General features: G+C 39.8%; 1 protein-coding gene across 2 annotated transcripts in view; it reads left to right on the top strand.

Annotated features, from left to right (window-relative positions):
* Nucleotides 1–3,895: 3,895 nt before the first annotated feature.
* Nucleotides 3,896–11,936, top strand: part of necab1 (N-terminal EF-hand calcium binding protein 1) — a 52,243-nt gene continuing 44,202 nt past the window's right edge. The window contains exons 1-3 of one of the 2 annotated variants that reach the window (XM_066674919.1): nucleotides 3,896–4,266; nucleotides 6,764–6,788; nucleotides 9,703–9,811. In XM_066674919.1, coding sequence (XP_066531016.1) covers nucleotides 4,180–4,266; nucleotides 6,764–6,788; nucleotides 9,703–9,811 — 221 coding nt within the window. In that variant the 5' untranslated portion in view covers nucleotides 3,896–4,179. The remainder of the gene's footprint in view (nucleotides 4,267–6,763; nucleotides 6,789–9,702; nucleotides 9,812–11,936) is intronic. The other variant, XM_066674918.1, reaches the window with a different exon arrangement.

Raw genomic sequence — 11,936 nt, 5'->3', positions numbered from 1 at the left:
CAGGCAAGAGCACAAAGGGAAGATCCTGTTAGTTGTTTTTAGAACACATTTGCATTTGCAGAAAATCTGATTCATATTTTAGTGCTGTTTTTTGACAGCATTGTAGTTTTACTACTAAAAAAAACCAAAACACTCTAAATTTAGCATACGACAACAGTCAGGAATGCATTTTTTAATGACAGTCTGTGGAACAGCAGGTTGTGTTCAAGCTGAACCGCAGTTTACCGTGTGCAAAGCAGAAATATGTACATAACGTCTCTGCAATACAAAGAGTGCATGGCACGGTAGGAGTTTTGAAAAAGCTAAAACATAGTCATTCTGAGGTCACGGTTGTTGTGGTGGTTGGCTTGGGAAGACTTCAAGGGTGGCAGCTGCATAAACCATTAAAACCTCTGTTTGAAGCTCCTGATGCCATTTTTATCTACACACAGTGTCGCTGCCACACAGCTCCAGGGTCCTGGAGGTTGTGGGGTCGAGCCCTGCTCCTGGTGACTGTGAGAAGTTTGGTGTGTTCTTCCCATGTCTGCGTGGGTGCTCTGGATTCCTCCCATGGCCCCAAAACACACATTGGCAAGTGTCCATAGGTGTGAACGTGTGTGAGTGTGTGTTGCCATTTGAAGGACAAGGTGTGTTCCTTGCCTTTCGCTCAGTGATTCCGGGAAGGCTCCAGACTCACTGCGACCCTGAACTGGACAGGTTTAAGTGTCCAAGCATTGAATTGCGACCTATTTTACAGCATTCTTTGGCCTTCCATACTTCATTTTTATTAATCATTTTGTATGTCCTTCCTGTTCAAAATAAAGAAGAAAAAAACGTTTCTTCAAAACAGTAACATTTATAGGACATGAAAAAAATCTTAACTTTTAATGTGCGTCATTGCAAACAGATGTTGGAGCATTTCTATTGGTCCATTTATTATAAAATTATTCCAAAAAGTGATGGACAACTGCAATGTTCATATGATATATTAAAAATAAAAATAATAAATAAATAAATAACAACTTAAATAATGGAGGTACATGTTTTTTTCTGAGTGTGACGATTAACAATTATTAGAACGATAAGTCAGACTTTAATGCTTACTACCACCTCATCTCAAGAGATCTTTACTCTGTTTGAGCTCAGTCCTTCTGTTAATCTCACTTATACTTGACTGATTAGAATCCACTGACACCCAAAGGAAGTGGGTTTCCTCATTGTCCTGGGTCACCTTCAATTTTAGTGTTCAGTTAACAGTCAGTAGTTATTTAAACACACAAGGGTGTGTCACACAGTAAACACAAGTGGAAACTCAAAAAGTAGACAAAAGGAGGAGCAGATTGTTCAGTCTGGTCCCACTCAACCATGGCTAGGTTAGCCTTCTGTGGGTGGATCACTTAGCCCTACACCTTTATTAATGCACAGATGAAGAGATTGTTTTCACATGTGGATGAAATCCCAATTGCCTTGTGCCCAGTGACTCCAGGTAGGCTCTGGACTCACCGCGACCCTGAACCTGATTAGCGCTCACGGATAATGAATGAATCAGATCAAATTTATTTGTATAGTGCTTTTTACAATTGATGATGTCACAAAGCAGCTTCACAGAATTCCAGTAAAACAAAGTTTTGACATGAAATGTAAAAATGTAAAGAATGTAAAGATGTAAAACCCCCAAGGTGAGTGAGGCCAAGAGCAACAGTGGCAAGGAAAAACTGAGCTGAGGAAGAAACCTAGGGAGGAACCAAGGCTCACACGGGGTGACCTATCCTCCTCTGGTCAGTCTACTGGTGATAATAGTTAGGAGTCAGTGAAAACTTCAGTGTGGGGGCAGCTCCAAGGCAATTGGTGGTTGCTGGAGCGTGGGCAGCTGGTCTGAAGCGTGGAGCAGGAGCTCAACAGTCATCCATCAGTGTCCAGACGGACAGGTGGGCGGGTGTTTACTCGGAAAAAGGTAAAGGGATGGAATTAGTTTTGAACTGTTTGGTGTTTGTAAAGCAGAGTGTGGCTAATGACTACGGCAAATCTGACTACAACTTATTAAAAATAGATCCTCTGAGAAAGCCTGCTAATGTTAGTGTTAATTTTGTATTGTTTTGATTTCTCTGATATATTTTCATAAATTTTTATGATTTTGTAAGTCATTTTGCTTCATTGAAAAGTAATATCAGCAGTGACGTAAATAATGGGACATTTGGCGTTGGATGATTTACATTTCTTTGCTTTGCCACAAGGTGTCGCTGCGGTTATATATATTTTTCAATGGTTAGATAATGTTGGTCATGTTTCAGGTCTGAATACGTGAGGAGGGGTTTGTTTCAATGCAACCCATTTTTAATATCATATTATTAAATATTGTGTAACCTTCAATAAAATGGCTTTGTATACACTTCATATAATTAATACAGACACATGCAGCCTTGTGGAAGAGGTGTGGTAGAGTTCCAAGAGTTTGTAGCTGTTCCTTCCGCTACTTAAACATTTACTAACACTTGTGCAGTAGCATGAGCCTGAGGTCACCATGTGCTGTAATGGAGCTCTATTCACAACTTTATGGATGAGGTAGGATGGCTTTTGTGACCCAGAACTAATCCCCCTACATAAATATCTGACCTCGATAAAGCATGAAAATAAACACAACCAATTTAAATCTGTTTGTTTGGTCCTAAAAATGAAGTGCATTTTTTAAAAGCAATATTCAAACAAAATCTTTACAGAAATGACAAATGACTGAATTTGTGACTTGTAGTGATCAGGGAAAGCCTAGAACATGTACTATATATCAGTCGGTGCACCTGTGTTGTAAAACATTGAAGCTACTACCCACAAGTTCAAAACTGCATTGTAAATCCTAGTCTCTACGTCAGAGAGGGCTTTTTCATTCAGAAGTGGCCTTCAAATACAACCTACATCCTCCACAGCATACTTATACCCAACCTCTCTAAGCATGTAAAGGGAAAAAAAACAACACCTTAAACTCAGCGGTGAAACAAAGGTCATTTAATAATTACATTTCAAGATTTTCATGAATGTGTTTCCTATGTAACAGCTCCTTCATTTCTGTGATGGAATGGGACTTTTGTACTCTAAGTCTTTTTTATTTTAAGCTGCTGTCACAACTACACTTTTCAGGTGCTGTCACCACACACTTCTAGGACCTGTTGCCTACAAAGGACTCTCCTGAGAGGACTGCATAAACCATTACACCCCTTGCCTCGGCTGTAGACCATGCCTGATGCAGTTCAAGAGACCATAATTAATAAAAGTTGATACCTCCACTGTCCCTACAACTCTGTAGCTGATTGACACAATGTTACAGTTAGCTTTTCTCTTCGTATTCTGCCAGGTTTGGAAATATGTGATGGAGGCTCATGTGTCACGGAGAAAGTTTATTTTACCCTCACTGCTTGGTAGCATTATGTGATAGTAATGGGCAAGTACAATAATATTACATGTCCAAAATGGCTACTGGGCATGTTTATTATTAGCTGGCTAGGTAGCAGCTTTTGTGTGAACGCAGCATAGTTAAATGTGATGTAAGTGTTTATGTCATTCATTTATTTCATTTCCAGTAGTTTTGAGTGAACTATAAACCTGTTTCCCAGAATACAGCGACAGGCTAAACCCTAGGGAACCCAAAGCAGTCCCTACATTTACAATATCAGCTAAAGGCCAGTGCCATATTGTCCATTTAGAGACTGGCAGATAGCCACAGGTACTCGGCTGGACCGTTGAATCTCTTCTCAGGGGGCGTGGCCAAGGCTAACATATGCTAGCAACAGCCTCACCGAAGTAGAGATAAAAGTGGTCAAAGTGGCCAGAGAGTATTGACTTAAACATCGATCCTGAAGTGGGTTTCCATTATCGATCACATCGCTTTTGTGACACGTGCGGAAGAATCGGAATAGTGTGTGTTGTCTTTACAGGTAGCGTGAACGCGCACACAAAACTGGTGCTTTGGAGCGTGAACGCGCACGGAAGGGTTACAATTTGGCGCTTTGACCCGAGGACGCGCACACAACCGTAGCTCGAGTCCTGTGAGGCGGGAGCGCGCACGAAACCTGTAGATACCGTGTCACGCGCATCGAGGCGGGAACGCGCACGAGTTGTGTCTCTGGCTGTGTGTGAAGAGTGGGTTTCTCTCTGAAAAGACTCCGAGTGTGGAAAACGTGCTCCACTCTGTTCAGCAGTGAATGAAAGATGGATTGTTCTGAAGAGGTGCAGTCTCCTTCGGACGAGGCCAGCACTCCCGTGGAGTTAAAGAAGGGGATGTCAATATTTCTGGACGTGAGTAGATTCACTTAACGGTTTCCTGTGATAACAGAGCTGAGTTACTCCAACAGTCATTTATAAGAATGACTTATTGGTAGGCTAATAATAAATGTTGTTTTTTAGTGTTTATTCCACTTTGACAGAGTCATTTAATTTATTTGTGAGTTGTATGAATACAGATTTTAGGATTTTATGTCAAATGACATGACACTCTCCTTTATGTTTAAGGAAACTATTATTTTAATAATAAATTGATTATATATCTACTGTTATTGTTTATGGAGCAATTATTAGAATGAGGATTTGAAAGGCACATGCAACTGTGTTCATCACCTGTGTAAGAATTCCACCAGAAAAAAGTATTTCTTTTATTCAGTTTGATGTGAAGTGGTAATCGTACAGACGTTTACAGACATATTCTCGGGACACGGGGTTTGTATTTGAGATAAAATATTTAGGGATGAATTTATTAGGGAAATGTGAGCAGATATACAAAATACAATATTTTTCATTGTAAATTTCTGTCGACAAACTCTCTACTTAAATATTGCAATATTGACTATTTCTCTGTGTTACAACTGCAGTTATATAAGATCATTTGGCAAAATCTTATGCATAACAAAACATACTCTCTGGAGTACAATGCACACACAATCAAATCTAAAATGTCCAGTGAGAGTATTTTTACTTTTATTTTCAGCAGATTGTTTGACTCCTACTTTGTCAAATTACACCCTGAATGTATATCTCAGCCACAAATTGATTTAAAAAAATGTTTTAGAGCAAACCTTATGGAAAAGCATGGGCAAATCAATGTCTCAGTGGTCAGGCGATAAATCTGGAACCATTTAATATAGTTATTTTCTGTAAGGTAGATTAGAGCCATTAAAATCTTAAGGTGTCTGGTTCCTATCACCGTCACTGAACAAATACAACCTTTGAACCCTGAGTATTTCACATCAAAACATTCTGGCTCGGTTTGTCCACTTCTTATTGACAGAAGTTTGAAAGATTTTGAAAATCAAAACTCAGGATCTCTAAAGAACCAGAAGACATTTTTAAAACACTGCTTTAATTTTGATTCTACGCTACGGGGCTGGACTTTAATGAAACTGAATTTGAAACACATTTCTAAAGCAAGATTTTGAGGATCTAGGGAAGATTAGGTGATGTGAGTTGAGAAGATAGAGCACTGCAGTTCTGTGTAGTGTGTCTGAGGGTTATTGCAGTTGTTCATGGTCCAGTGGGCTTTATCTTGTTGCAGAACACAGTACATGATGTGACTTAAAGGAGGAATTATTGAGTTCACCAGCACAAAGATGAAGAGTTTATGATCTAGAGAACTAGATCTTGATTAATTAACTAGATTAACGTGAACGTTTGATGTGAAGTAATATTCAGTAATAAAATCTGAATATTAAAGAATTGCTATAGAAAATCTAAGCTAATAAAAGCATCATTCAATAATAAAGTGGGGGCGTACGTATGCAGTATTACTCTCAGGAGGATGGTAAATGCAGCACGTTCTTGGACTGCCCACCACGCTATAAATCAGAGAGTGTAAATATACTCGCTGTGAAATAAGATCTTAATTAATAGAATCCTACTGAGCTTGGGGATTGAATTTTCTCTTCCATTCTTCACTGACTTTACTCTCCTTGTTCCCAAGAGTGTCAAGTCATAAAAATAGTTTTAACCTGAACACCACTAGTGCTGGGGGAGCCATCCCAGTAATTTCCAAATAAATGTTTCCCACTTATCGTATTTATATTACTGTATAAAGGTCAGAGACTTAAAGTATTGCAGAGGAATATACAGTGATGTTATTCCACATTTCTGAAGTTCAGTTGTAGCAGTTAGTTACATTTTCTCTTCCTATGATCAGAGTCCAAATCCAAACACTGGGGTCTGAAACAGTCGCTCTGTTTTCTTTAGAACATTATGGACTTCTACATTTAGTAAGGTTTAACTAACTAAGGTCTTCGTGAAAGGCTTATTGACAGTCTTTCAGACCCACAGATCTGTGTTGTTTTCTCACAGTGGACACAACCACCAGTGCCATCTTTTCACATCTGAAGCTACATTTTAGTTCCTTACGTTCTCTGTAGCTTTCAGCCATTTTGTGATCTCCAGTTTTGGCTGCTGACGTTTTCCCATTGTGTTTAAGATCTTATATCTAGTCTGTTTAGATTTGATTCCAGGAAAGGAAAGGACAGTAATATACTGCTTATAGTTTGTATATATTTTGAGCTTGTCTTTGAACATAATCTGAAGGGTCTAAAGACATTTCATCAGTATCACTACAACTAAAAGTCAGAATTCCTGTGTGATGCTAACAGAATTCCAGTGTAGACAATATCACCCAGCACTTAACACCACTGCAATAACTCTCTTGAATGGACGAGATGAAGTTAACACTGTGATATATTGCAAGAACAGGTCACCGTGTAATTAACATGCCACAGCTCTGCTAAGTCCAATAATAATGTGTACACCTTCTCTTCTTTTTCAGATCTTGAGAAGAGCTGATAAAAATGGTAAGAACCTTTGTTTTTCAATGTTCACAGAGTTTATGCATGCATAATATATACGTTGCATGCATGATGTCCGTGCCAGAGCAGGTTTAGTTTCTCCATGCGACTGTCCCTCTCACTCCAATGCTGTTGCTCTGTTGTCATGGAAACACTTGACCGTCCGTACCTCTTTTAATGTCAGTCAATATTTTAGCACTTTTACACTGGGAACCGGGCACTAAACAAATGTCATTGTGAGTGCATTCATGGGGTCACCTTTGACTGATGCTGTTCTTGTAGGAGAGGATTCAGATTTTATCTTGTTGATTAAACTCCTGATAAATATTAAAGGCAGAGGGAAACTACAGCCAATCACTTTACTGAGTTAGTCATGGCTGGTTATTACACTGTTGTCTATATTGTCTTTATTTATTTATTTATTTATTACTTCTATTAGTTTAAAGTTAAAGCAGTCGTCATTTTTTTGCCTCTAATATATGTGTAGTTAGACCACGCAAAAGAACATTTGTATTATTGTAATCAAAAAGTAATTACTGCTTGAAAAAAGGATGACTTTTTAATTAGATAATGAAAATCAAAGCTAAGACAGGGAGTATCACATTAAATAGAATTGAACAGCGGCATAATACAAATGATTTATACATCAGCGATTATGTGTTAGTTTAGAGAGATATTGCTTTGTAGACATCGGAGGCTTTCCAAGCTGAACACTAAGAGGGGTATTTGTATTTACCTCAGTCATCTTCTGTTTTTCGTTTCAATGCATTATTCAAAAACATATTCTGTCCAGTTCAAACATAGTCTTCTGTCACTCTGACAGAGTGTCTTCAATTACACAACATTAAGGAAACTAAAATTCACACTCTCACATTGTTCACACATTGCTCCCTTATTCATTTTCCTTTAATGCTCCCACCACGCATCTAGGTTCTTTGAAAAGAGAATTAGTGCTGTATTGTGTATAGCCTGGTGTCGTGCTTTGTGCTATTTTGAGTGCTTGCTGCCATGAGTCACCTCAGGTCTTGCGTTTGTCACCATTTACAGACCAACCTGAGGGCACAGGCTCAGAGTCTAACGCAAGCGTACTGCCCTCACGCTTACATTATAGAGATGCATCTCTGTTGTACTGTGCTCACCCTCAATAACAACTCATAAAGCTCCATATATATATATTTTCTACAACTGACCCTAGGACAGTCTGATCCCAGACCTGGTGTCTGGCACGTTTTAGTGATTTCCTTCCACAGATTCACCCTGATTCAAATTATCAATAAATTATGAGGTTTATGTGGTGTGTTGAAGTTTAGACTTAGTGATATGTCAGATATATTGTATTATGACTAGACTAAAAGATGTTATACTGAAATTTCAATTTAAAAAGTCATAAATTTTAAATGGCAAGAGCCACAGTTTTGAATTGAACATTACTGATGCAAGTGTGGAAAGCCACAAAAAAGTAATTTTGTGGTCTGCTTGACTAAACAAACAGACCTGGATATGTGTGCATGGATATACATAAAATAATAGCAATTTAAACACCACTTTTAATATTCATTCTTTCATTCATTCATTATCTGTAAGCGCTTATCCAGTTCAGAGTCGTAGTGGGTCCAGAGCCTACCGGGACTCATTGGGCGCAATACAGAAACACACCCTGGAGGGGGTGCCAGTCGTTCTCAGGGTGACACCTGTGGACCCTTTTGAGTCGCCAATCCACCTACCAACGTGTGTTTTTGGACCGTGGAAGGAAACCGGAGCCCCCGGAGAAAACCCACGCAGACACAGGGAGAACACACCACACTCCTCACAGACAGTCACCTGGAGGAAACCCACGCAGACACAGGGAGAACACACCACACTCCTCACAGACAGTCACCCGGAGGAAACCCACGCAGACACAGGGAGAACACACCACACTCCTCACAGACAGTCACCCGGAGGAAACCCACGCAGACACAGGGAGAACACACCACACTCCTCACAGACAGTCACCCGGAGGAAACCCACGCAGACACAGGGAAAACACACCACACTCCTCACAGACAGTCACCCGGAGGAAACCCACGCAGACACAGGGAGAACACACCACACTCCTCACAGACAGTCACCCGGAGGAAACCCACGCAGACACAGGCAGAACACACCACACTCCTCACAGACAGTCACCCGGAGGAAACCCGCGCAGACACAGGGAGAACACACCACACTCCTCACAGACAGTCACCCGGAGGAAACCCACGCAGACACAGGGAGAACACACCACACTCCTCACAGACAGTCACCCGGAGGAAACCCACGCAGACACAGGCAGAACACACCACACTCCTCACAGACAGTCACCCGGAGGAAACCCGCGCAGACACAGGGAGAACACACCACACTCCTCACAGACAGTCACCCGGAGGAAACCCACGCAGACACAGGGAGAACACACCACACTCCTCAAAGACAGTCATCCGGAGCGGGAATCGAACCCACAACCTCCAGGTTCCTGGAGCTGTGTGACCGCCACACTAACCTGCTGCACCCACCACTTTTAATCAGTTTTTAATCACTTTAACTTTTGATCATAAAAATCACATATAGCTGTTTCTCACAAATAGTTCAGTAACAATCACAAAATTTAAAGACATAGAGATACACAGTCTGGTTCAAAGTCTTATATGGCATAAGTCTAACCTTACAGAACTACTTATGCTTTTTCATGATGAGACATGTAGCTAGTTGGTCAATGTTACTGATGTGGTTGTTTATCCCAGTAATACATTTCATCATGATAATAACATACTGCCAAATTGTCCACCTCTAAACCCTGTGCTGGACTCCAGACCTGGAACTGAAAACCTTTGCTCAGTGCCCTAACTTTGAATGCTTAATTGTTTTTTTATTTTTATTTTTAATTATTATTATTATTTAGATGACGGAAAGTTATCCTTTGAGGAGTTTAAGGCTTATTTCTCCGATGGAGTCCTGTCAGGAGATGAACTGAAAAAGCTCTTCCACACGATTGATACTCATAATACAGAGTAAGTATTTAAGCAATGAGTGTCCCACATATCCACTGTTTGAACGTACCATACCTCTGTGTAACTTCAGCACTTACACAAGTTATTTTTACCGATGTACACTAATGTGGTTGAATGCAGTACGTCTCACAGCAGTGTTCACACACAGAAGATTAAAGGCTGCTGCATTAAAGGGTGGGAGGGTGACTTCTAATTATTGTCTAATTTTTTGGTAGGTGACAGTTCTCTGTCCAACAGTAACACTGAGTTCCATGAAAATTCAAGCAGCTCTGTGATGTGATTCACTTTGTGCAGCACAGGCAGGCACACACACACACACACACACACACTCAATTACTCACTCACAGGCATGCATCACTTCCAAATAATACCTGCTCTGTTGGTCTGGTGGGGTCCACTATTAAATTGATGTCTGCCAAATTGTGAAGAGAAACATCCGGTCTATATGATGTAATTGTAAAACTACAAGGATAATCTTAATTATAACCAGACCAAAAGAAACAAAAATAACAATGGACAATGTTTATTTACAAGTTGTATCTAATAAACTATCCTGAACCGAGCACATACACCCTGTGTCCTCTAACCAGATTTCATTCAGTGGGTTTAGTATCAAATCTATGTTGGTATTGTTATATGTTCATAGCAAATACTGCACAATCTATAAGAGAACCTGCATGACATAGCGTGGGGAGGAATGGCTCTGCTTGCCCAAATGCTTTGATCTTTGTTGACAGAGCAGGAGGCAGAAAATGAACCTCAGTGGCATGGGCCCGTTTTGTGCTGGCTGATGAAGGCTACTGAATCTTGTATGTTCCTAGCTCCTGCTTCTACAACAGTCCTGTAACCGGGAGCAATAGAACACTGGGTGTGTTGTGTGCCAGGTGAAGAGGATTATTTTATGAGATACCCTAAACTTATCCTGACATAAGTGTGTCTTCTAATTATAATAGACAGGATGTATGTACCTCCATTTCTGGTGAGCTACATTCATCTTAATCTTAGTTAACTGCTTAATAGACAAGGACCCTGAGAAATAGTAAGATGAAATTTGTTCCAAAATAATTGCTGAATAATGGATGGAAGGCTGTTATCAAACTGAACTGCACAATGAATGAGGTTGGACCCTCACTCTGGAAAAACAGTCACAGTGCAGCAAACAAAGTAAGCTTTGTGCATCTTTTAAACAGTGATAGAAAACAGAGTAGAACACATAACATGAACACACGTGGTTTAAGTCCTTTAAACAAAATTAAATTAAAATATCTGTCCAAATTCTCAGACTCAAGACTCTTGGGTTGTTAGGGTTAACAAAGAGAGAAAGATAAATATATAATTTCTTTTCTTTTGTGCCATCTTTACCAAAAAAAATTTAACATTGATGCAAAATAGAAATGCGAAGGTGTTAAGGTTATTTATCGCTCACAGACGGCTATTCAAGGTGCACCACAGAATTAATATAAAGACAGATTCACGCATTTTTATTTAAAAAAACGTTGACCCGTATTGTACTCATTCAATTCTTCTCATGTTTGGGGTCAGCTTATTCTCCTCTCGTCTGAGTCACAGAGAGCGCTCACAGTGTGATAAGGTGAAAATTTGTGATCCTTACATGTCTGAATTCTTCATCACTTAAGAAATCTTGGTTTCCATAGCAGCAGGTCCACCGGCTGATTTGCAGGCCCTCTGTGGGAGTGATTGATGGGAATGAGACATCTGTTTACTTTTTTAATACATTGAATGGTGGGGAAAATCTTTTATGGTGTGATAACAGCCTGAAATTAAAGAGGAGGGTCTGCGAGAAATAATAATAATGATAATAATAATAAGTGCAGTTTAACGGAGGTGACTGCTCTTTTGTCGACTCATACAGGCCTACAAGTTTATACAAAGCATGTTTTTAGCTGGAGAAGCTGAGAAATGATGCCGTAAAGAAAAAATAAATAAATTAACCTTTAATATTAATCTTAATAGTTTTTGCAGTGTGGTCCAGTATTTGGCTGCAGCGGACTGAAACAAAGACAGGCCAAAGAATATTTGTTTTAGGTATTTTAAACCATGAGAAGTTAAAAATGCACTACATAGGGACTCATTCATTCATTCATTCATTGCCTGTAACCGCTTA

This window comes from Hoplias malabaricus, chromosome 6 (assembly GCF_029633855.1).
Source record: "Hoplias malabaricus isolate fHopMal1 chromosome 6, fHopMal1.hap1, whole genome shotgun sequence".
NCBI classification, from domain to species: domain Eukaryota; kingdom Metazoa; phylum Chordata; class Actinopteri; order Characiformes; family Erythrinidae; genus Hoplias; species Hoplias malabaricus.
Note: the sequence above shows the minus strand (reverse complement) of the source record. Positions and strands in the feature narration are given on the sequence as shown.